The sequence below is a fragment of the Microtus pennsylvanicus genome, chromosome 13 (assembly GCF_037038515.1).
Source record: "Microtus pennsylvanicus isolate mMicPen1 chromosome 13, mMicPen1.hap1, whole genome shotgun sequence".
Classification (NCBI taxonomy): domain Eukaryota; kingdom Metazoa; phylum Chordata; class Mammalia; order Rodentia; family Cricetidae; genus Microtus; species Microtus pennsylvanicus.
Window position 1 is genome coordinate 44,376,148 of NC_134591.1, and position 26,043 is coordinate 44,402,190.

Consider the following 26,043-nt stretch of genomic DNA (forward strand, 5'->3'; position numbering starts at 1 on the left):
CGTTCCAGGACTGCCATGACTGTTACACAGAGAAACCCTGTTTTAGGGGAGAAAAGAGAAGGAAGGCAGGAAGGAGGGAGGGAGGGAGGGAAGAAGGAAGGATGGAAGGAAGGAAGGATGGATGAATCTGGGAGGTTGTGCTACACATCTTTAATCTCAGCACTCAGGAGGCAGAGGCAGGTGGTTTTCTGTGAGTTTGAATCCAGCTTGGTCTACAGAGCTAGTTCCAGGACAGCAAAGGCTACACAGAGAAACTCTGTCTCAAAAACAAAACAAAAAAGCAACAAAATTTTACAATTTTCTTGTGGTTTAATTTCTCCTTTGGTGTCATATTCAAGAGATCCCTGCCCCAAATAATGCCATAAAGCTCCTCCCCTATTTTTTTTCTGAGAGCTTTATCGTTTTAGGTCCTACATCCTACATTTTAGGTCATGGATCCATTTTGAGTCGGCTTTTGTATGTGGTCTAAGGTCAAGGTCTAACTGCAGTCTTTGCATGTGGGGGATCCAGTTTCTCTAGCATTATTTACTTAAAAAAAAACCAACTCTTGTTGCATACCTCAGCATCCTTGTTGAAATCATTTGACCATGTATGCAAGGATTTATTTCTGGATAGAGGGCATGGCATTTTATAGGACACAAAGATGAATCAGAGTACATGTTGTCCTAACACATTAGAATTGGTTGCAGGGAGACTGGTAGAATAAAACTGGATCTCATTTTGTTTTAAAGGACAGAGGTTTGATTCCTCAGTACTGAATGAAACTGGGGTAATTCTAACACTCTGAAGAATTAGAAGTTCAAGGTCATCCTCAGCTAGCAAGATGAAGGTCAGCTTTGGCTGCACAACACTCCTCGTCGAAAGAAAGGGAGGGAGGAAGGGAGGGAGGGAAGAAGGAAGGAAGTTAGATTTCGGCAGAATGTAGGAAGAATTTCTGTCATCTAGAACAGGTAGATTTAGGAAGGAATGTGATCTCTGTTAAATATAGAAACATTCAAATTGAAGTTTAATGACTATCTGTTAGTTGTTATTGTTTTGTTTTTGAAACAGTGCCTTACTATGTATCCTTGGCTGGCCTGGATTCTCTACTTACATCTGATTGGCTTCAAACTCATAAAGACCCATTTGCCTCTGCTTCCTGAGTGCTGGGATTTAAGGCCTGCAATAGACTCCCAGGCACCTCTAAGTTTTGCTGTACGACAAGTTTATCTCTCAGGCTTATAGATTTTTCAAAACTGTTCTACAAATTTAGGATAAAATAAAGGTTCTTTTTTTCTGGGTGGGGGGTTGAAACCCTAGCTGTCCTGGAGCCTGGAGCTCTCTGGAGACCAGGGTGGCCTTAAACTCAAAGATCAACCTGCCTTTGCCTCCCAAATACTGGGATTAAAGGTGTGTGCCACCACGACCCGGAAGAAAGGCTCTTTAAAAAATGTATTTATTGCCGGGCAGTGGTGGCGCACGCCTTTAATCCCAGCACACGGGAGGCAGAGGCAGGCGGATCTCTGTGAGTTCGAGACCAGCCTGGTCTACAAGAGCTAGTTCCAGGACAGGCTCCAAAGCTACAGAGAAACCCTGTCTCGAAAAACCAAAAAAAAAAAAAAAAACAAAAAAAAATGTATTTATTTTCAAGACAGGGTTTCTCTGTGTAGCAATGGCTGTCCTGGAACTTGGTCTGTACACCAGGCTGGCCTCCAGTTCAAAGATTCACCTGCTTCTGCCTCCTGAGTTCTGGGCTTAAAGGCGTGTGCCACTACTGCCTGGCTAAAGTTTTGTAAAGATGATTTTAAATTGTATGTATGTTTGTATGTAAGAGGGTGGGTATGTGCACAAGAATGCAGGTGCCTGTGGAATCAGACTCCCCTGTAAGCTAACATTGTGGGTGTTGGGAAGTGAAATCGGGTTTTTTAGAAGAGCAGTATGCATGCACTCTTAACTTCTGAGCCAGTTCATTCCCTAAAGGACGTTTGTAAAAGAAAATTGTATTTCATGGGCTGTGTATCGTGGTGCACACCTATAATCCCCTCACTGGAGAGGAAAAGGCAGGCAACTCTCTTGTGAGTTTGAGGCCAATCTAGTCTACATAGTGAAACCTATTTCAAAAAGCCAAACAATCAAAGACAAAATATATGTTTAGAATTTATTCATCTTATTTTCTGTGTGAGTGTTTGTAGCAGATGTGTGCTTAGTGCCTTCAGAGATCAGGAGAGGATACTGAATCTCTTGGCACTGGAGTTATGGGTGTTCCTGAGCCACCATGTGAGTGCTGAGAACCATGGGTGTTCCTGAGCCACCATGTGAGTGCTGAGAATCAAACTCGGGTCCTGTGGAACAACATGTGCTCTTGACTGCTGAGTTGTCTCTCAAGACCCCTAATGAAAATTATTTTTATCGCAGCCCTTATGATATGGTCCTAGATTAGCTTCAAAGAATCATCTTCTGCTATGTATATGGGTTCTTGATACATCTGTGAATACCAAAGTCTTTTTTAACTAAGATCATCCTTCCTCCCCGTGTGAGGTTTTTTTTTTTTGTGTGTGTGTGTGTTGTGTGTGAGCATGCATGTGAGTGTGCAAGTGTGTGTGTTTGTGTGTGTACTTCTTATGCTTCAGGATAGTGTGATGGGATGATAAATTAGAAGACATGGTAAGGACAGATGAAACCTTTGGAGAGAAGTGGGTGGGTTGGAGAAGCTCACTGGCCAGCCTGGTGCAGTGAGAGATCTTTTCTTAAAAAAAAAAAAGATGAAGAGGTGGAGGAAGACTCCTAGTGTCCTTCTCTGGCCTACGTATGCATATGTATGTATGTATATAAGTATGTATGTATGCATGCACGCACATAGGTCTGCCTATGTGCCTATGCATTTCCTGCCCTGTCACTCCCAATAAATTAATTTGAAAAGGAGGATGGGTCTAATGAAAGATTATTCGGATTAATGGAAGTAATTTTCCTGAGAGGGCTCTGATAAATCCCTGAGCCAAGCCCCATTCCTGGTTGAAGATATGATAACCTGTTCTTTTATATAGTTTTCTGCTATGAAGTGACACCATTTCCCATCCTCATCAGAGGCCCAAACCATCATCAGATCTTGAACTTAGAACCTCAAAATTGTGAGCTAAATAACCCTCTCCTCCCTCAGATATAGGGAGCAGACATGGGGATTTTGAGCATACTAGGCAAGCAGTCTGATACTGAACTGCACTCCAAGCCCTAAACTTCTTTCCTTCATAACTAAGCTACTTCTGCTATGTCACTTTAGAAAGAGAAGCTGAATCATATATTTCCATTATCTAAGAGGAGAACACACACAAGCAATGATCCATTAGGCAACTGTATTTCTCATTTGGTAGACAGAAGAGGACTTCTGCTGCAAATAATGTTCACCTGTTAGGATGACATGGCTGGCACTCCTGGGCCATCTAGGTTGGAAGTCTACATTTAAAACCTTAAGCACAACCGTGGGACTGTTCTAGAAAGTATTCCAGAGAGAGTCTCTTGAGTGTTTTCATGGGGCAGCTAGAGACTTGTCATTTTTCCAGTAATCTGTAGTTCAAAGCGAAGAACGCAAAAGTGGCATTCTAGTTGTGTCTGCAATTTATTTATGAACTTGGGCATTAATTAAACCCTACGTTTCCTCATTGGTCTTGCTGGAGTGCCTCAACTGTTTAGTTGTAATGGTAAACAGGAGGATGGTTGCCAAAATGTTCAACGCAACAAGCATGTAGGTACTGCAATACGAATAGAAGTATGTGTATCTAAGATTACAATCCATTGGTATCAGACGGGTAAAATTCTTGGGATTTGGAGATTGCAGAGAGAGCATCCAGTGGAGTGCTTGTGTGTTCACTTGCTGGAAGTTCTGAGGGTAAAGGGTTGTCAAGGCACACGCCTGAACTGGTAAAGCTTGGGAGGAGAATCAGGAGTTCAAGGTTATCCACGGCTACGAGTTGCTGGAGGCCACCTTGGGTTATCAGAAATCCCGCCTCAAAGGACAACTAAGTAAGAGTTGGGCTGGGTCTTGAGAAATATGGAAGGGTGTTATCTGGAGGCCCAAGGGCAGAGGCGTGGCGCTCTCCCAGCTGGCTGGGTCTTTGTTTTAGACTCAATATCTTACTCTAGACTAAATGCTGTCTTCTGAGTCATCAACACATCTTTGGCACAAAACAGGTAGTTCCTAAAGGTCGACCTTTTCCATTGACGCCTCACTTGCGTGGGATTTATCACATTCTCCTCTGGATTTGCCCAACCCTTTGTTCATATGATAGGTTGACTATAAGTTAATAACACTGCCTTCCTTGCTGGACCGTGAGCTTTCTGAGCAGCAGTCTGGGTGGTTTGTCTAGGCACTGAAGTATGTTTTGCTTACACTATGTAATCAGGAAATGTTTTTTCAATTGAATTTGGTCCAAGGACATTAATATTAGTGAGGAGCATGTTGGTAATCGTTTTAAATGTGTCTATCAGCTTTAAGCTTTCATTATTTATTTTTTCTGGTACAGAAGATCAAACTCAAGAAGCCCTTTGCGTACTAGGCAGGCACTCTTATATTGAGCTGCTATATGCCCAATCCCTACCTCTCTTTTTTTCTTTTGAGACAAGATCTCAAGTATTCCACTGGCCTGGAACTCCCTCCCAGACTGGCGTCAAACTCAAAGATCCCCTCCGTCCACTTCTGCCTCTCTCTCTCTATCCCTCCTGGGATTAAAAGCATGCTCTTCATCACACAGGTAACTTTTTGTTTTGTTTTGGTTTCTCTGTATAACAGCCTTAGCTGTCCTGGAACTCGCTGTGTATACCAGGCTGGCCTCAAACTCACAGAGATCCACCTGCCTCTGCCTCCCGAGTGCTGGGATTAAAGGTGTATGCCACTACCGACTGGCGCTATGCTGGCTTTGAACTGGCGATCCTTCAGATACAAGTTTCCAGGGTATTGAGATTACAGACACAAGCCACCATACCTAACACTAGGTTTCCACATCGGTTTCTTCTCCCGTTTCTTTCCTTAACGCTCTGCAGCGCGGACGCATTTAAAAAGATTTCAGGTGAGAAAAATCTGGATTTTTATTAATCTGAAGTCATCCAGTTGGTAACTTCCCAAACCTGGAGGGGCTGACTTGAAATCCTGTATTCTATCCAATGCTTGTGGGTCTGGAAGAGTCACAGACGGGGGAGTGCACTTCCAGAACGTAGTTTTCTCATCCGCAAACGGAAGCGATAGCAGCTATCGTCACAGGAGCAGTATGAAGGCTAGATGGTTAGGTGTTTGAAGCCCCTAGTTCAATGACTAGTACTAAGCAGGCAATGCTTGGTCTCTCCTCACTAAATTCATTAGCTTTTGGGATTCAGATGGACAAATCAAGTAAGAGGTATTCAGTTCTGGGATGCAGTGAGAAGTTGGTGAACTACAGAGACAATTGCCTCTCTGTAGCCCCTGAGCTGTTCTGGCCTCAGTCTTTAGAATATTTGTCATTGTCTTGTAAACGTTTAAGATATAGCCGCTTCCCTTTATAAACCCCCACGTTTCAGGGTGTCGTACACTTTTTCTGCCTAGTAAATATTCAACTCAAGGGTTGCCGTTTTTTGTGATTTGTCCCTCTCTGAGTGAAGTAGGAGCTTGGTCAAATAATCTCGAGGCTTGGGGCCATTAAAATAAACTAACAAAGCCTTCTCAAGTCTTTCATAAGTGTAAATTTAAATGACAGGAACCTAACACATTAGAAAAAAAAAGAAAGGGGGAAGCCGTTCGCGGTAGTTGTTTCTATGCCCACCTAAAACTAAAGACATGGTTTTCGAAATGTTTCTCAAGATCTCTCGGCTTTGTTATTCCTGAGGTGACGCAAAGCAGGGCTGGTGGCAAGGGTGAACGGGGGGGGGGGGGGGCTTTCTCTCGTCAGCTCCCTGACGGTGCACTGAAGCCAGGGATGACTGCAAAGGCTTCAAAAGGCATGGGCAGTCGAGCAGTGACAAGCCCGAGCCTGCATAGTCCGCCCCCTCCCCCAGCACCCCCCCTTCACTCGGGGAACTGCTAGAGAACCAGCCCCTTTTCCCGCCCGGGGGCCTCAGCAGAGCCGCCCGCAGCCCGGGAGCCTGACGTGAGCAGAGCGACGGTGCACGCGAGCCCGGGCTCGCAGGCGTCCTCGCGCCGCTCCCCGGCGTCGGCGTGCCGGACCGCGAGACCCTCTCCCGGCAGGCCGCTCCGACCCTGTCCCTCCGCCGGGGCCCGCCCCCAGCTCGGGCGCCACCGAGAGCCCGCGCGCGCTCGCCCGCTCGCTCGCTCTCCCCCCCCCCCCTCAGCGCGGGTGTGTGCGCGCCGTCCTCCCACCTCGATCCCCACCCCTCCCCATTGTTTCCGGGCGACCGCCACGAGCCCCCCGAGCGTAGCCCCTCCCTCCGGCCTCCCCCTCCCCCGCCGAGGTTTGACGGGTGCCGCGGGGGGGGGAATCCCCAGAACTGAAGGCGAGGGCGCCCCTGAACCCAGCCCCAAGAGGCTCCGCTCCCGGGCTGCCGAGCCCATCTCCTCCTCCCATCCCCGCGGGGACCCCAGTCTGCGGAGCGCCTCCCGCTCCCCTCCCCCTCTTCCCGGCGCCACTCTCCCTCGGCCCCCTCCCCTCAGCGGGTCCTCCTCTTTCTCTCGCTCCCTCCTCCTCCCCCTCCCCGTCCCTTCCCCCCCACAATGCAGTTCGCGGCGCGGCGGACATGGCGGTGGAGTCCTGAGCTCGTCGTGTCCTGGCCTCCATCGGCGGCGGCGGCGGCGGCGACGGCGGCGGGGGCGGCGGCAGCGGGAGGCGGAGGGGGTGCCGGAGCCTCTGCGATGAGGAGGCGTCGCGCGCGCCTGTAGCTCGCGGGCCTCGCAGGTACGGAGCTTCGGGCCGCCGCGCTGCGCGGGCTGCCGAGGGGGTGTGCTCGGCCGAGCTGGGGAAGGCTCCCCCCCCCACCCCGCTTGTCCCCTTCAGGTGCGGCGCCCCGCAGGTGTCGGGTCCCCGGGAGCGCGACTCCGCCGCCCCCCTCGGGGCCTGGCGCTTCCTCCTCCTCTCGATCGGGCTTCAAGTGTCCCAGGGGAAAGCTGAGGGAAGGAGGGAAGTGGAGAAGGCGGCCTGGGCGGCCTGTGGAGGGTTTTGGGGGGCCCGTCCGGCCACCGAAACCTGTTGTAGTCGGGTTCGGAGGATCTGAGTTAACGGGATTGGTCTAGCCTTGTCTTAGAGCCTGTGTGTGTCTCTGTAATGTGTGCCTTTTCTTTCACCCTGTAGAGATGTCTATACGCACATGTAAACACACACACAACACTATCCCCCCCCCCCCCCCCGCTCGTCCTTGTGGGGAGAAGGCAGGGTAGGTTCGTGTGGATTTCGTTTCCTGCTCGCCCGCCGTCTCTGTCCCCCACCCCCCAGTCGAATGGTGGTACTGCGCGCTTTTGACGTGGGTAACTGTGAGATTCGTATTTGTAAACAGACAGCACTTCCCCAGTGTGTCGCACGCCTCCGCAAGTGGTTTCTGATCCTTTTGATATCAGGATTACAAAAGAACGAGGTGGTTAGACCTCAAAGAAGCAGCGGGATTTCTAGTCAGTACCTGAATGGGATCAATTACTGTTATTTTTAACGTTGGTTAAACATTTTTTTTTAGAAGAATATCGAACTTTAAATCAGTCGAATCTTGTACCTTGTGCGAGGTCTTAGTTTCAGTATACCGTCTTTCTTTATTTTGATACAAAAATCATTCCCTAAACATTTGACATATTGCGATCTTTTGTAATCTTCGTGTTTAGAAATGCAATTCGAATTGTGTATTGTTAGCATGCATTTAGTAATTAGCCAGGTCATATAACCTTTTATATCTGTAGACTTATCCCTCTCCCGTCCTTGCAGCAGAAACAGTTTAAAAATGCTTCGTGAAACAGCATACCTTGTTTGTTTAAAAAGGAATAACTACTAGCTAATACAATTGGATAATCCCAAGTGGATCTGATAATTTAGAGACAACGCCATTCTCAGTCCTTGAATCGCGGAAAGGTTTGAGTAAAATGTTGTCTGTATGCATTAACGTTTTCTTTACTCAGAGCCCATGTGCATCCCCTTAGAAATACGGTGCACACTGTATCCCACTTCTGTGAAACTATGAAATATTGTTTTATATAGCTTTATTTAAGACAACTCACAAGGATACAGTGTGCTTTGTGATGCTTTAATAAATAATAAAAATGGAATTAAAAACCATATATGTTGGGGAAGATAAGTTTAAGTGTTTTGCTTTAAAAAATTATTATAAACAAAAAGTTACCGAAAACTCTTAGATAAAAGTTCTTCTTGCATAGTTTCATTTGACTAGTGTAGAAAAACGAAAAAAAAAGTAAGCTTCCTTAAAAGAATCTAAAAGTGGAAGTGAAAGTGATTGGCATTTCATGTTTTAAGTGCTGTGAACATCTAACCACAGAAAGTCAACAGGTATTGTCAGGCACATAGAAACGCACTTCAGATTTGTAAACCCGAATCCTAAGTTACACCTGATTCTGTTAATTTAGTTAGACTAGCACTTGCCTTTTAAATTTAGGTGTTAAAATGAAACTTTATGACTGCAATGATAAACGGTCCTAAATAAGAAAGTGCTTAAAGATGATTTTTGTTTGCTCCCGTAGCATGTTCATTTTAGTAAAAGTAGCTAGAGAACTTTCCTTTTTAACCTCAAAATTACTTTTACATATATGTGTGATTATGTTGTGTTCTTTATAGAGTTCAGTCAGGGTCTGTGGGTAGATAAAAGTGTTTCAATTTACTGACTGTAAAAAGATTGGATTTTTGAAAAAATATTAAAGACATAACCTGTAAATATTGATGCTAATAAATGTTGTCACCATTTTTAGCTGTGTATGGTGTTACATGATTTAATCCCAGTGCTTGGAGGCAGAGGCAGGTGGATCTCTGTGGGTTTGAGGGCAGCCTGGTTTACATAGTGAGTTCCAGGCCAGCCAGGGAGGCATAGTGAGATGCAGTTTCAAAAACAAACCAAATTCCCAAACCACATAAACCCACAAAAACCCACAAACAAACAAAAAAGTGAATATTTGGATATAGCAGAATTAAGTTAGATGTTTTCCTTTCCAGATAAACTTGCAAATGTTTTAATTAATAAAATAATGTTAAGAAATTGCTCTCATCTGTAGTTAGAAGTATGTTCTTAAAAAACAGAAAAATAGGAGCTTAGTGGTAGAACACTTTTCTGGTATATGTATGAAGGCCTATATTTAATCTCCAGTATAACACCCAAACATACACAAAAAGATTAAACAGTTCTGTGAAGATCTAAAACAGACAAAAGAAGAGACACTGTAGGTTGTAGTTCAAAGTAGAGTATGTAGATTTTTAAAAAAGTAACAGAGGACTTAGGAAAGCTTACATTCTTCTGAATAAGTTGTTTTAGATCTAGAATTCTAGCTTATCACATAATTTAGGGAAGTTTTATTTTTTATTTTTTTTTTTAATTTTATTTTTTTCTTTTAAGATTTTATGTATTTATTACGTATACAGTATTCTCAGTATTCTGTCTGAAGGTATGCCTTCAGGCCAGAAGAGGGCACCAGATCTCATTGCAGATGGTTGTGAGCCACCATGTGGTTGCTGGGAATTGAACTCAGGACCTTTGGAAGAGCAGGCAGTGCTCTTAACCACTGAGCCATCTCTCCAGCCCCCTCAGGGAAGTTTTAAAACCAGCATGTCTCCAAGTGCTTCTTCAATCCTCCCAAAAAAGAAAGGTACCTAAATGTAAATATTAACAATTCAAATTTTTCTTTTGAATTAATAGTTTGAACAAATTTCACACTGTGTGTCCATAATTCTGTGCATTGAAGGAGAGAAAAAGTTATTAGACTCCTTATTCTTTCTAGGTACTGTTCTAAGACTGTGTGCATCTTTTTCACTTGCTTACCTATGACCTGTTTATAATGAGGAATTATGACTCACAGAAGTTATTTGCTGAAGAGCATGGAGCAACAAATTTCAAGGTTGATATTTATTCATTCAATCATTTACTTTAACAAACATTTCTGTTTGTACTCTATACTAAGACATGTTTTGAAAAAAGCTTTAAATCTTGTAATTGAGCTCACTATGTGAGCTAATGTTTGAGCTGTGATTAGAAATGTTTTCTAACTTCTACTCCAGTGGGGTCCCCCCCCAATTTGGCTTCCTTATTAATAGAGTCTATGACCTAAAAGGAAGTTTTTTATTCTTTTGACTTGGATAAACAAAGTTTTTCAATTTAGCACTAGAAAGCAGTAGGTTAGGACACACTGGGAAGTGTGAGTTAGTTGGAAAGAGGAAAACTATACAAGCTTAGTGTTCACCAATAAAAATGAGCAAAGGCCACCTCTATACAGAACATCTTGTACTTAAAAATGTTTAGGGGAGGCTGGTGGGATGGCTCAGTGGGTAAAGGCCTTTACTGCCAATTCTGACAACCTGAGTATGATCCCTGGGATACATGTGATACAAAGGGAGAATCAACTCCTGAAAGTTGTCTTCTGGCTCCATTCTTGTGCTGTGGCACATGCATGTATGTGTACACACACACACACACACAGACACAGACACGTAATTTTAAGAAACCATGGAGAAGTTAGTGTAAAGCATATGTACGTTTTTGAGTTTAGTTTCTTTGAACTGAAGGAAAAAGCAAATATTTTCTATTAATTACTCAAGTCTCATAATTTTAAATTGATACTCGCTAGATAGAGTAAGAGAGTTCATAGTACTTTGTATATATTACTCTCAAGATTTTAGAAGATTTACTTAGTTCTCACAACAACCTTTTATCTCATTTGCAGGTGAGGAAAGGAGATGTAAAAGAGTTAAGTACAAAATCTCACACCTAGTTTGCAGTAGAGTTGGGATTTGATCTGAGACTGTCCTGGAGCCAGAGTGCCCAACCAATACACCATGTTATGAGTGTCAGAGGTAGTGTGTAGAGGGTATTCTGTACAGTCACAGGGTGTCAAAATATTTTCTAAGTATAGAAAGTATGAATTATACAGAATAACTAAACCTAATTGAATTTTATCTGTTAGTCATTGTAATTTAAATGATTTTGATTATTCAGATCAGCTACTCACTAAATATTAAGTGCTCATTACGTATAGAGTACTCAATGGTAATCATACTATGGGCATTAAAAAAATATTGATTTTTCTTTCTTCTCTTCCCCCTTCTCCTCCCTTCTCTTTCCCTCCCCTCCAAGACAGGATCTCACTATGTAGCCTGACCTCAAACTCAAGAGATCCACCTGTCTCTGTCTCTAGAGTGCTGGGCTTAAAGACATGTACTACCATACCCAGCAGGTTTATTTTATTTTTAATTTGTGTGTATCTGTGTGGGTATGTGCACATAAATGGTACCTGAGTATGCCACAAGAGGGCTTCAGATTTTCTGGAACTCAAGTTACAGGCAGTTATAAACCATGGGGCATGGATGGTGGAAACTGAGCTATCACTTCAGCCCCATATCTTTTTTTCTCAATAGCTTGCATTTTTAAAATGTATCTATCTCTCCCCTCATACCTGAACAGCTTTAATGTGTGTGTGTGTGTGTGTGTGTGTGTGTGTGTGTGTGTATGTATGTGGTATAGGTTAGAGGACAACTTGTGGGAATCAGTTCTTGCAGAAAGCAAGAACTATGTGGGTTCTGGGGATTGAACTCAGGTTGTCAGGCTTGGTGGCAAACACCTTTACCTGCTGAGCCATCATTCTGTTACTGTGGGCACATCTTGTGAAGGGTCTTTGAGACAAACTTTTCTTGTGTGTACCTGTGGTAATGCATGTGTGGAGGTCAGAGGACAACTTGTGGGAGTTGGTGATCTACTTCCATTATGTGGGGCCATGGGTCTGAACTCAGGTCTTTGGCTTGGCAGCAAATACATTTAACCTTTAAGTCATCTTGTCTAGCCCCCAAACTTGATTTTGTAATAATATGGTTGGAGCATTGTTTTTCTTCCTTTTTTTTATCTGTACTGAACTATATGTTTATCTACATAATATGTGAAAATCTGTGCTCTGATGGCTAATAGAATGTGCCCCCCCTTTTCTTGATATATTTATAGTACCATAATCTTCACTTTTTAAAAACCCAGTTCAGCTGGGTGATGGTGGTGCACACCTTTAATCCCAGCACTTGAGAGGCAGGTGGCTCTCTGAGTTCAAGGCCAACCTGGTTTATATAGTGAGTCAGTATAACCAGACTATATAGAGAAACCCTGTATTGAAAAAAAAACAGTCAACCAGCAAATTAAATAAATAAATAAATACCCAATTCCTGGGACTGGAGAGATGGCCTAGAGGTTAAGAGTTCGCTGTTCTGGGACACTCCAGTTCAGTTCCAATGACCCATATCAGTGGGTTCACAACCACCTGAAATTCCAGGTCCATGGGATCAGCACGCACACACATACTACACACACTCACACATACACAATATAAATCTTTTATAAACCTACAGGTTAATGGTATATACAACTTAGTATAGTCATAAGGTTTTATAAGCTCATTGCGAGAATTTTATTCCCTAATATTTTCATTATCCCAGAAAGAAACTCTACTTATTAACAAGTACTTCTCATTTCTGCCTCTTACACCTTTGGCAGCCACGAAACTTTCTCTGGAGATTTGCCTGCTCTGGACATTTTATATAGCGTCAGTCATACAGTGTATGTCTATCCTCTTCCACCAAGCTAAGGTTTGCCCATACAGTATTTTGTAGGTAGCCCATTTATCCCCCTTTATGTAGAAGTAGTATTGCTTTCTATGAAGGCATCAAAGTATGTTTTATTTAGACATCATTTGATGGACTTTTTAAAAGAGATCAATGTATGCTTGGTTTCTCTTGCCTGTACATTTAAGAGTGAAGTCTTAATATAATAATATTATTATATTTAATTTTATTAGGAACTGCTGATTTTATGTAGCACAAGTAATAAAATCTCAGAGATATTGGGGTTCAACCTGAAGATCAGAAAAGCAAGGCAGCCAAGGCATTAGAGAGCACTTAATTCTATGAACTATCCAAAGTTACATAGAGAAACCCTGTTTGAAAAAAAAAAGTCTTCAGACTAAAAGAGCACTAGTTCCTGGCTCACCCCACCTTATATTCTTCTCTAGTGCTAGAATTAAAGGCATGCACCACCACTGCCCAGCCTCTATGGCTAGCTAGTGTGGCTGCGGGGATTAAAGGTGCAACTACTGCATGACCTGTATGGCTGACTAATGTGACTGTTTTTCATTCTGGTCTTCAGGCAAACTTTATTTATTAAAATACAAATGAATTATCACTACATTTCCCCCTTTTTGTCTAAAATTAAAAAAGGCTATAACTTATATAAGAAAAACTATATACAGTATATACAGTAACTATACAGTATATACAGGCAATAAGTATATCAACAATGTCTAGTTCATTTGTATTTGACAAATTCAGAGAAAATACTTTATTATCTATCCAACTTTGGTGAGTCCAAAGTCTTGTACTTAGTTTTTTTTGTATCATAACTTTCTTTCTGTGTCTGGTAAACAAGCAAAACTTTGTAACTATAACTATGTAATCTTCAGCTCCCTCAGAGACCCAAGAAGGAAATAATATTAACTGAGTAAGCAGGAAGTTCAAGCAAGCAACTTCCAAAAAAATGTGAGAAATGATAGAAATAGCTGGCTGCCTGGACAGTCACTCAAAGTTCCTCTGCAACATTGGGGCATCCATCTTCAGCCTACAGACCTAGCTTATCTGACGGACTTTTCTGTGGAGCAGGATATTCTGAAGGTCTGTCCCTCCTTGTTTGACAATGTTTGGCAGTCATTCTCTTTTGTGTCCTGCTTGTCCTATTAGGACAGGTTAATGTCAGCAGTTGAGGCAAGGGCATTTTTTTGCCCAGTGACTGACTTTTGCCATAAGGAAATTCCACGTGGAGTTTTTTTGATGCCCATCATCTTCTCTGAAGTAGATTGGTATTGCCAGAAGCAGACAAGTCTCATTGTCTTTTTTTCTTTTTATAAGGAACCTATATTATTAAAACATCTTAAATGCCATATTCTGTAGATCTCTGAAGTGTTTAAAGATGAGCTATCTAAAATATATCCTTGACCTTGAAAACATACAAAAACTACAAGTTCAATTATAATGGATAATTAACCATTAACCTACATTTCTTTATTGTCCTAAACAGTTGGTAATAATAATTTTCAAAGACTAGAAATTTACATTACATTGTTAAATGTAATAGGTACAATACCTTGAACAAGAGTAGAAATGTAAGTACAGTATGTTCTAAAAAAAATATCAACTTTGTATCAATACAAAAAAAAATTGTATACAATATACAAAAGTCCAGCCGGGCGATGGTGGCGCACGCTTTTAATCCCAACACTCGGGAGGCAGAGGCAGGCGGATCTCTGTGAGTTCGAGACCAGCCTGGTCTACAGAGCTAGTTCCAGGACAGGCTCCAAAGCCACAGAGAAACCCTGTCTCAAAAAACCAAAAAAAAAAAAAAAAAAATACAAAAGTCCAATCCGGTGTAAAAACATTTAAAACTGGTAGTTGCTTTTTAAAAGTAGATTCAATAATCTACCTTTTTATCTTATATCTATATCCTCCCTTTTTTCTTTTCAGAGTAGGTTCAATAATCTACCCTTTTATCCTATCATCTATATCCCCCTTTTTTCTTTTTAAAACAAGAGCCTTGAATCTAATCTCCTTTGTTCAGTTTCCTCCTGACTGCAACCAATAACAACTTATAACCACCCCCCTTGAACAATAACAAATACATAACCCATTGAATGACCAAAAACCACCTATCTCACTTCTTGGGAATGTGGACGTCATCTTCTTAAATTTACTTCCTGCTGTCTGAGGGTAGTGGTACCTTTAGGGGATCCTGAAAAAAAATTGGGTTAATTGTCAAGTCCTGGGAGAGGTAGCTGTATCATTTGTTGTCCAGTCTTTGCATAATGGGAAAGTGCAGGTCCTGTCTCAAGTCCTGGCTAGAGTAGTCAGTGAGGCTGGATCATCTCAGCCAGGGACCTCAAAATTGTTCTTCCAAAGCTGATTTTTTAGGTGGTATTTTTCAACTTTGTGTGTTATCATAGTTATGGAAGAATTGTCATTGTGGGGCACCATCTTCCTTTTGGAGACTTTAAAGGTTGCTGTTAGGCATGCTTATGGTTCACTACAGAAAATTGATAGAGACCCAAACCCGAAATCATGTATAGGAAGGTAAATGAAATCTTTTTCAAGAATTAGTTAGTACTCTATGTGACCTTTAATATCATAACAAAAAGTTTAGAATACACACACACACACAAACATATAAATCTTATAAAACTTATACCTTAAGAAAAGCTGTTAAAGAGTCAATATAAAACCAGAGGATTATGGGATTAGTGGCAGTAAAATATTTGTTTTTCTCCTGTCCCATATCAGGTAGCTCTTCTGACATGAGACTGAGGTTTTGAATTTTACTTTAATAGGCACGCTTCAGTTTAGAGAAGGAGAGAGCCATGCTCCAACTCCAAAGTCAGCTTTAATCTTTAATTGGATTTGGGACTACAAAAAGATCATTTGCATTATATGTCTGTAGAGAACAACAGAAACAAACATTTGGGGAGATTTACGAAATTTTATCCTGTTGGAAATGTGGTATACTTATAGACCAATTTACTATTTTTCTTGAGACATTTTTTTTCTGGATGATTTGTCATTTTTCTTTAGATGTCTCATTTGTCCAGTAGTCTTCAGATACCTTCACTGGATGCATTTATTCTCCTGAAAAAACAGAAACAAAACCCTTCTCCAACCCTAATTTTGGGTAGATTCACTTTGGGCAAGTTATATCTGATCAAATAAAAAGCATTTGTTAGTTTTATAGGTTGGTTTAAATGGCCATACTGCTTGATGAACTATCATCTCTTCTAATTAAGAGGTGCCTCTTGTTCAAATCAGATCTTTATCAATTTTGATTGTATCCATAGCTTTTCTTCTATGTGAACAAAAGCAAAACCCCTTCCCCTATGTAACACATATTCTGGGTTCTATTATGAGGTCAGTACATCTTTAAAGTATATTGCTGATTAATTCCATAGTTTTTTCTACTATCGAGTGTCTCTCAGTGTTGTTCCTTTCTCATTAGCGAAAATTCAAAGTTAATAAATCATTATATTATGCACTTTTTTTTGTCTTTTGGAGAAAGGGTTTCTTTGTAGTTTTGGAGCTTGTCCTGAAAGTTGCTCTGTAAACCAGGCTGGCCTCGAACTCTTAAGAGATCCCACCTACTGAGTATTGAAATTTAAAGGCGAGTGCCACCACTGACTGGCCAGGTTTTGTTTTTGTGGAAATATTTACTTATTTATTAGTGGAAATTCTCAATAGGCAATAGAAAACAACTTTGTTTTTGTAAAAAGCCTGTTTTTGTTTTCATTTGTTCTTTGAGACAGTCTCTGTAGTCTTTTGTGGCCTTGAACTGGTTATGTAGACTAGGCTGGCCTTCGAGTTCACCCTGTCTCTGCCTTCGGATAATGAGGATTTAAACCCTTTTCGTATAGCTTTCTGAAAAATGTTTTAGTTTTGAGAATACATTTTAAAATTGACTAATGACAAAATGTTTTTGCATTTTAAGTAACAGATTTTGTTTTTATTTTAATTCCTATAGTTTGCTTGCCTAAACTAGATTTGGAGCAGTTCATATACCTGAGATCTGCCATTTTACAGTATTACAATTGAAAAGAACCAGATTTTCAAATAATGGAAGAGCCCAAAACTTCTAAAAGTGAAAATCATGAACCAAAGAAGAATATTATTTGTGAAGAAAGCAAAGCAGTTAAAATTATAGCTAATCAAACCTTGAAGCCTAGAAATGATAAGTCCGTAACAGAAATTGGGACCAGCTCTCTGAATAGGAATAGTAGTAAAAAAAACAAACAAAATGATATTTGTATAGAAAAAACAGAAGTTAAATCATGTAAAGTAAATGCTGCCAGTGTTCCAGGCCCTAAAGATTTGGGGTTAGCACTTCGAGATCAGAGTCATTGCAAAGTGAAAAAGATACCAAATTCACCCATGAAAGCCCAGAAGGGATCTTCACAGGCAAAAGTAGAAAAGGCTCCTAGCTTACAGGCAAAACAAGAAAAATTACCAAAGTCACCTAATTTACCAGTAAAGGCAGAAAAAACACCCTGTACAACAGCAACAACAGAAAAAGCACTTAATTCACAGAAGAAAGAAGAAACTATACCCACTTCTCAGATGAAATTACAAAAGACACCCAGCTCGCCGTTAGAACCAGAAAATGCATCCAGTTTACTGTTGAAAGAAAATATGAAACAGACAGAATCACAACAGACTGGGAAAAAACTTACAAGCTCCTTTGTTTCTGTGGACAAAAGGAATAATGAAGCTCTACAGGGAGAAAAATCAACCCTGGAAAACTTATTGCCATCTCAGAGGCAACAGGCACAGACAGATAATATTGGTGATTCTGATGACAGTGCTTCAGGAATTGAAGATACATCAGATGATTTGAGTAAGTATAAACATACATGGCATTTTCCATAAGTTATGTTTTGGGCAGGATTTCCCTGTTAATGTTCTGTAGGTTGTTTGTGGTTTAGCTACTTTAATTTAAAAAGGTTGGAAACAAAGAAATAAGCAAAACATTCATTTATTTATGTATTTATTTATTTATTTATTTTGTGGTGAAAAGCTGTGTGCATAAGAGTTTAGTGGGTGTTTGTGAATACATTTGTTGTAGGGGCCCACTTGTTGATTCCCTGCCGCCCTCCGCTTGTTTGTTTCCCAGCTGCCCAGACTCCCAAAATAACCACACAGAAACTGTATTAATTAAATCATTGTTTGACCAATTACTTAAGCGTATTGCTAGCTAGCTCTTACATCTAAATTAACCCATCTCCATTATTTTATATTTTATTATAAGGTTTGTTGCCTACTGGCAAGGTTTCAGCTTGTCTGTCTCTGGCAGTGGGCTCTATGGCTTCTCCTAAACTCCGCCTTCCTTCTCCCAGCATTCAGTTTAGTTTTCCTTGCCTAACTCTGTTCTACTCTATCAGGCCAAGCCAGTTTCTTTATGAACCAATGGTATTCACAGAGGGGAATCCCATATCATAACTCACTTATTTACTGATAGGAGGGATCTTATCCTTGTGTATGCTGGGCAAGGACAAGTATTCTTTTTTTTTTTTTTTTTTTTTTTGGTTTTCGAGACAGGGTTTCTCTGTGGCTTTGGAGCCTGTCCTGGAACTAGCTCTGTAGACCAGGCTGGTCTCGAACTCACAGAGATCCGCCTGCCTCTGCCTCCCGAGTGCTGGGATTAAAGGCGTGCGCCACCACCGCCCGGCAAGGACAAGTATTCTATCACTGGGCTACACCTTTGGATTTATACACTTATTGGTATCATTGTATAATATTGCCTTTGAACTATGTAACTCAAACTGGTCCAGAACTCTTTTGTTTCATATTTTTTTTTTTTTTTGGTTTTTCGAGACAGGGTTTCTCTGCAGCTTTGGAGCCTGTCCTGGAACTAGCCCTTGTAGACCAGGCTGGTCTCGAACTCACAGAGATCCACCTGCCTCTGCCTCCCGAGTGCTGGGATTAAAGGCGTGCACCACCACCGCCCGGCTTTTGTTTCATAATTTAAAAATTTATTATTATTATTGTTTTGGTTTGTTCTTTTGAGACTGTTTCTATGTAATCCTGGTTGTCATTGAACTCATTATGTAGACCAGGCTGGCCTCGAACTCCCAGAGATCTGCCTGCCTCTGCCTCTCGAGTGCTGGGATTAAAGGCATGCACCGTCACATCCCAGCTTTTAAAATTATTTTTAATTATGTGCATATGTGTGTGTAGGCATGTGTGTAGGGGTATGTGTGTTTGTGTGTTCATTCAGAGGCCAACGGTGTTGAATCTCCTGGAACTAGAGGATATATGGTTATAAATCACTTAATAGGGGTTCTGAGTTTTGAACCTGGTTCCTCTGGAGGAGCATTATGTGTTCTTAATTAATGATCTTTCTACCCCTTGCCTTGAATTTTTTAAAAATTATTTATTTGTATTTTATGTACATTGGTGTTTTGTCTACATATATATCCGTGCCACAGTGTCAGATCCCTTGGAAAAGGGGTATATATAGTTGTGAGTTGCCGTGAATTCTCTCTCTCTCTCTCTCTCTCTCTCTCTCTCTCCTAGTTATAAACTGATTGGCCCATTAGCTCAGGCTTTTATTAACTCTTACAACTTATATTAGCCCATTTTTCTTGTCTGTGCCAGCACGTGGCTTGGTACCTTTTTCAGTGAGGCTGTCACACCTTGCTTCTTATGTGGTTGGGTCAGGACTGCTGTGAGTGCTCTTAATGCTGAGCCATCTCTATCTCTCCATCCTTTTGAACTATTAATCCTCCTATTTTAGACAATCTCAGAAGTGCTGGGATTACATAAATTTACAACTCTACCTAGCTCCCCAGTTTTAAATGATCTTGGTAATATATTCTCATTTATTTTATAAATAGGTATATATTGGGTTCCTATTTGTGACCTAGTCATGTGTTTACAGTTGAAAACCAAAACCCAACTCTAGGTCTCAAGAAACCTTCCTATTTGATTGTAGCATGAAAAAACAAAACAAAACAAAAAACCAGAGACAGATTATTGGGGTTCAAGCTGAAAATCAGAAAAGCAAAGTAGACAAACCACTAGAGAGTCCTTATCTCTACCAAGGCCCAGACAAAGGGGTGATTCTATCCTCAGCCTGACTGCGAACTGCAATGCTCTCCATCAATCCTCAGACTGCAATGAGCTCTTGTCTCTTCCTGCCTCTTATACCTCCCTCTTCCCATCCATATCACTCCTATCTTCACCTCCCTAGTGCTGGGATTAAAGGTATGTGACTCCCGAGTACTGGGAACACTTTGTGAGTTCTCTCTCTTTTTAGACAGATTCAATCTTGTGTAGCTTAGAGTGGCCTTGAGTCTTTGGATTATATGGTGTACCACACTCCCTGACCTCTAGTGACTTAGCTCTGCACTCTGATCTTCAGGCAAGCTTTATTTATTAAAACACACAAACACACACACACACACACACACACAAAATTATTGTATTAGATGTGTTACAAAACTGATTTTCAGTGGCAAAAACTTGAGAATGTACATGATTAAATTTTGTTATATGGCCTTTAGATTGGGTAACTACATTATTAAGTATGGGCTGATTATGAATGAGATTCAGTATTGATTAGAGCAGAAATTTAAGCACATGATAAAAATTTCACCTTTTAGAGGGCATAAAATGAAGGGGCTTTTCAATTGACAAAGACCATTATGTGTGATATTAGAAGACATTAAAGAAATCAAAGATAGTTTATTTCTTTTTAAAAATGTTTTTGGCTTCAGTGCACCAGATTTTTTATTAGGAGTGAAATTGGAAGCAGAGATTGATTGAGATATATACTGTTTACTTGAACTACTTCCCCCCTTTTTTGTTTAAACAAAAAGGAAGGCTTTATCTCTAACATAGTAAAATTATATATATCAAAACAGTTATCAAGCAAGAATTACAGTTACAACATTTATATCTACTTTATCTCTTATTGTAACTAAGGAAAACTATATTATTACTGTCTATTCTTTAACTCTATCAAAGACCTCAGAAGGATATAATATTACCTAAGTAAACAGGAAGTACATTGTAAGCAACTTCCAAAACTCTAGAATTGATAGAGACATCTTGCTGCCTGGACAGTTACCCAAAGTTCTAATATACTGTTGGCATCCATCTTCAGCCTTTAGGCCCATAGTATCCAGCAGACTTTTCCATGAAGCAGGAAATTTTAAAGACAGCTTTGCCTATATTGGCAGTTTTTAGTTACTTTTTTTTTGTGTCCTGTAGAATGTCTTGCAAACTTTCATGAAGCAGGAACCCGAAAGGACCGTCTCACTTTAGGCAAGCTCAGCAGTCATCTCTCTGTGGGTACTGCATGTCCAGTAAAGCAGTCCAGGCAAGAGCAGTTTCTTGCCCAAATGGCTAAGGAGCCTCTTCGATGCCCATCTTCCTCTCGGAATAGCTTGGTGCTGCCAGGAGCAGATATGTTTCACTGTCATGAAAAGTCCTAATTTTTTTTTCCTGAGACAAGGTTTCTCTGTAGCTTTGGAGCCTGTCCTGGAAGTAGCTCTTGTATACTAGGCTGGCCTTGAACTCAAAGAGATTGTCCTAGGCTCTGCCTCCTGAGTGCTGGGATTAAAGGCATGTGCCACTGCCGCCCGGCGAAAAGTCCTAAATTTTTTAAAACATTTAAATGCCATATTCTGAAGGTCTCTGAAAGATCTGAAGAATATCTAACTGAAATATATCTCTATTTATCTATAAAATCTTAACTAACATGACTACAAGCTTGACTACTAAAGATGACTATTAACCTATATTTCTTAATGACACATTACATTTTTAAATGAGCTACACAATCACAATACCTTAATCAAGATCAGAAATAAATATACATATAACAAAATTGACCTTAAATTCGTATCCATATAGCAAGATCCATACCAATGCAAATTATTCATATCTATATCATATCTGCTTTAAATGTAAATAAACATTTATAGACAATATTTGGGAATATGAGCACAGTTTTTTCTCTCCCAACTGCTTTGTGTTGTATGGGGGCGCTGTTAATCAGATCTTTTATGGTGTATCCTTTGTGCCAGGGTTATTTCAGTCAGCAGTTGAGCAAAGCAATTTTTTGAGGGTGTTTACGGCAACCTTTCAGGAGGCCTTGGTCTATGAAACCATATTGGTGTAGAAGCAATCCACAGGTTCTCATCTTCTGTGAAAACAAAAGAAGAACCTCTTTTCCAAAGCACCATATCCTTAGGCCCAAATTCTGAAGTAAAGATATCTTTATAATATACATGCTGGTTTAGTTTAGCAACCCATGCAATAAAATGTCTCTCTGTACTTAGCTCCTTCACAGTCAAAAAAGTCAAAGAAAACACAATAATATACAATATCCAGACTCTCTGTGTATTTTTCATTTTTACGTGGCTTATTTTTCTTTACTTTTAATCTGTGACTATTTGTACTCTTTCTCTTTAAAGACTTTACCCCCTTTTTAAAAGCATTAACTTTATTACTATCTATATTCTTTTTCTTCTCTCTCCCAACCTACGTACATTTTTAAAAATTTTTTTATTGATATTTATTGAGCTCTACCTTTTTCTCTGCTCCTCTCCCTGTCTCTCCCCTCCCCTTTTCAATACTCCCCCAAGGTCCCCATGCTTCCAATTTACTCAGGAGATCTTGTCTTGTTCTACTTTTATTTATTTATTTATTTATTTATTTATTTATTTATTTATATTGAGAAAAGGAAAAAAAGTATCGGCTTCCTCCCAGCCTCCCATTTCCCTCCCCCTCCTCCCACCCTTTTCCCCCTCCCCCAAACTCCTCTCCCCCTCCCTCTCCAGTCCATAGAGCAGTCAGGTTTCCCTGCCCTGTGGAAAGTCCAAGGTCCGCCCCCCTCCGTCCATGTCTAGGAAGGTGAACAACCAAACTGGCTAGGCTCCCACAAAGCCAGAACATGAAGTAAGGTCAAAACCCCGTGCCAATGTCCTTGGCTTCTCATCAGCCCTCATTGTTCGCCCTGTTCAGAGAGTCCGGTTTTATCCCATGCTTTTTCAGTCACAGTCCAGCTGGCCTTGGTGAGCTCCCACTAGATCAGCCCCCTTGTCTCAGTGGGTGGGTACGCCCCTCGTGGTCCTGACTTCCTTGCTCATCTTCTCCCTCCTTCTGCTCCTCATTGAGACCTTGGGAGCTCAGACCAGTGCTCCAGTGTGGGTCTCTGTCTCTATCTCCATCCATCACGAGATGAAGGTTCTATGGTGGTATGCAAGATATTCGTCAGTATTGCTATAGGATAGGGTCATTTCAGGTTCCCTATCCTCAGCTGCCCAAGGGACTAACAGGGGACATCACCATGGGTTCCTGGGAGCCACTCTAGGGTCAAGTCTCTTGCCAACCCTAAAGTGGCTCCCTTAACTAAGAATTGTGGTTCCGTGCTCCCCTGTCCAACCTTCCTTTATCCCAATCCTCCTGTTTCCCCAAGTCCCCCCCTCCTTCCCTTCTAACTTTTCTCTCCCCACCTCCCCTTACCCCCATCCCATCCCACCCCACCCGCAAGATCCCAATTTTCTCCCCGGCAATTTTGTCTACTTCTCATAGCCAAGAGGATAACTATATGTTTTTCCTTGGGTTCACCTTCTTATTTAGTTTCTTTAGGTTTACCAATTGTAGTCTCCGTGACCCTTATTTATGGCTAGAAACCAATTATGAGTGAGTACATCCCATGTTCATCTTTTTGGGTCTGGGATACCTTACTCAGGATAGTGTTTTCTATTTCCATCCATTTGCATGCAAAATTCGAGAAGTCATTGTTTTTTACCGCAGCGTAGTACTGTAATGTGTATATATTCCATACTTTCTTCATCCATTCTTCCAGTGAAGGGCATCTAGGTTGTTTCCAGGTTCTGGCTATTACAAATAATACTGCTATGAACATAGTTGAACAAATGCTTTTGTCATATGATAGGGCATCTCTTGGGTATATTCCCAAGAGTGGTATTGCTGGGTCCAGGGGTAGGTTGATCCTGAATTTCCTGAGAAACCGAAACTCTGATTTCCACAGTGGTTGCACAAGATTGCATTCCCACCAGCAATGGATGAGAGTACCCCTTCCTCCATAGCCTCTCCAGCAAAGGCTATCGTTGGTGTTTTTGACTTTAGCCATTCTGACAGGTGTAAGATGATATCTCAAAGTTGTTTTGATTTGCATTTCCCTGATTGCTAAGGAAGTTGAGCATGAGCTTAAGTGTCTTTTGGCCATTTGAACTGCTTCTGTTGAGAATTCTCTGTTCAGGTCAGTGCCCCATTTTTTAATTGGGTTAATTAGCATTTTAAAGTCTAGTTTCTTGAGTTCTCTATATATTTTGGAGATCAGACCTTTGTCTGTTGCGGGGTTGGTGAAGATCTTCTCCCAGTCAGTAGGTTGATTTTTTGTCTTAGTGACAGTGTCCTTTGCTTTACAGAAGCTTCTCAGTTTTAGTAGGTCCCATTTATTCAATGTTGCCCTTAATGTCTGTGCTGCTGGGGTTATACATAGGAAGCGATCTCCTGTGCCCATCTGTTGTAAGGTACTTCCCACTTTCTCTTCTATCAGGTTCAGTGTGTTCGGGCTGATATTGAGGTCTTTAATCCATTTGGACTTGAGTTTTGTGCATGGTGATAGATATGGGTCTATTTTCATTCTTCTACAGGTTGACATCCAGTTGTGCCAGCACCATTTGTTGAAGATGCTTTCTTTCTTCCATTGTATACTTTTAGCTCCTTTATCGAAAATGAGGTGTTCATAGGTTTGTGGGTTAAAATCTGGGTCTTCTATACGATTCCATTGGTCGACTTCTCTGTTTTTATGCCAGTACCACACTGTTTTCATTACTGTAGCTTTGTAATAGAGTTTGAAGTCAGGGATGGTAATGCCTCCAGAAGATCCTTTATTGTATAGGATTGTTTTGGCTATCCTGGGTTTTTTGTTTTTCCATATAAAGTTGATTATTGTCCTCTCCAGATCTGTGAAGAATTTTGATGGGATCTTGATGGGGATTGCATTGAATCTATAAATTGCCTTTGGTAGAATTGCCATTTTTACTATGTTGATCCTCCCAATCCAAGAGCAAGGGAGGTCCATCCACTTTTTGGTATCCTCTTCAATTTCTTTCTTCAATGCCTTAAAGTTCTTGTCAAATAGATCTTTCACTTCCTTGGTTAGATTTACCCCAAGATATTTTATGCTGTTTGTGGGTATCGTGAATGGTGAAGCTTCTCTGATTTCTCTCTCTGCTTCCATATCCTTTGTGTATAAGAGGGCGACTGATTTTTTGGAGTTGATCTTGTATCCTGCCACATTACTAAAGCTGTTTATCAGCTGTAAAAGTTCTTTGGTGGAGTTTTGGGGGTCGCTTATGTACACTATCATATCATCTGCAAATAACGAAAGTTTAACTTCTTCCTTTCCAATTCGAATCCCCTTGATCCCATTATGTTGTCTTATTGCTATTGCTAGAACTTCAAGCACTATATTGAAGAGGTATAGCGAGAGTGGACAGCCTTGTCGTGTTCCTGAGTTTAGTGGGATGGCTTTGAGTTTCTCTCCGTTTAATTTGATGTTAGCTGTCATCTTGCTGTATATAGCTTTTATTATATTTAGGTATGACCCTTGTATCCCTAATCTCTCCAAGACTTTTATCATAAATGGATGTTGAATTTTGTCAAATGCTTTTTCAGCATCTAATGAAATGATCATATGGTTTTTTTCTTTCAGTTTATTTATATGCTGGATTACATTGATAGATTTTTGTATGTTGAACCAGCCCTGCATCTCTGGAATGAAGCCTACTTGATCATAATGGATAATTTTTCGGATGTGTTCTTGGATTCGGTTTGCCAGTATTTTGTTGAGGATTTTTGCGTCAATGTTCATGAGTGAGATTGGCCTGTAATTCTCTTTCCTGGTTGAGTCTTTGTGTGGTTTTGGTATCAGAGTAACTGTAGCTTCATAAAAGGAATTTGGTAATGACCCTTCTGCAGATTATATATATGTGAGTTTCTCTTCGTATCTGCATTGTTGTCTAAGTTCTCTGAGATTGTGGTTTGTAGGGTGGCTTTCTTTGCTTTATATTTAAAAACTATCTATGAGTGAGTACATGTGATAATTGTCTTTCTGTGTCTGGGTTACCTCACTCAAAATAATGTTTTCTAGCTCCATTTTTTCTGCAAAATTTAAGCTGTTATTTTTTTCTACTGTGTAATACTCCATTGTGTAAATGTACCACATTTTCCTTATCCCTTCTTCGATCGAGGGGCATTTAGGTTGTTTCCAGGTTCTGGCTATGACAAACAAAGCTGCTATGAACATAGTTGGGCACATGTCCTTGTGGCACGATTGAGCATCCTTTGAATTTCT

General features: G+C 40.8%; 1 protein-coding gene across 7 annotated transcripts in view; it reads left to right on the top strand.

Moving 5' to 3' along the window:
- Positions 1-6,438: 6,438 nt before the first annotated feature.
- Positions 6,439-26,043, top strand: part of Tut4 (terminal uridylyl transferase 4) — a 97,697-nt gene continuing 78,092 nt past the window's right edge. For 3 of the 7 annotated variants that reach the window (XM_075946839.1, XM_075946842.1, XM_075946843.1), the window contains exons 1-2: positions 6,440-6,851; positions 16,672-17,541. In XM_075946839.1, the coding sequence (XP_075802954.1) occupies positions 16,764-17,541 (778 nt within the window). In that variant the 5' untranslated portion in view covers positions 6,440-6,851; positions 16,672-16,763. Of the gene's footprint in view, positions 6,852-16,671; positions 17,542-26,043 lie in introns of all 7 variants that reach the window. The other 4 variants (XM_075946836.1, XM_075946837.1, XM_075946841.1 and 1 more) reach the window with 2 other exon arrangements.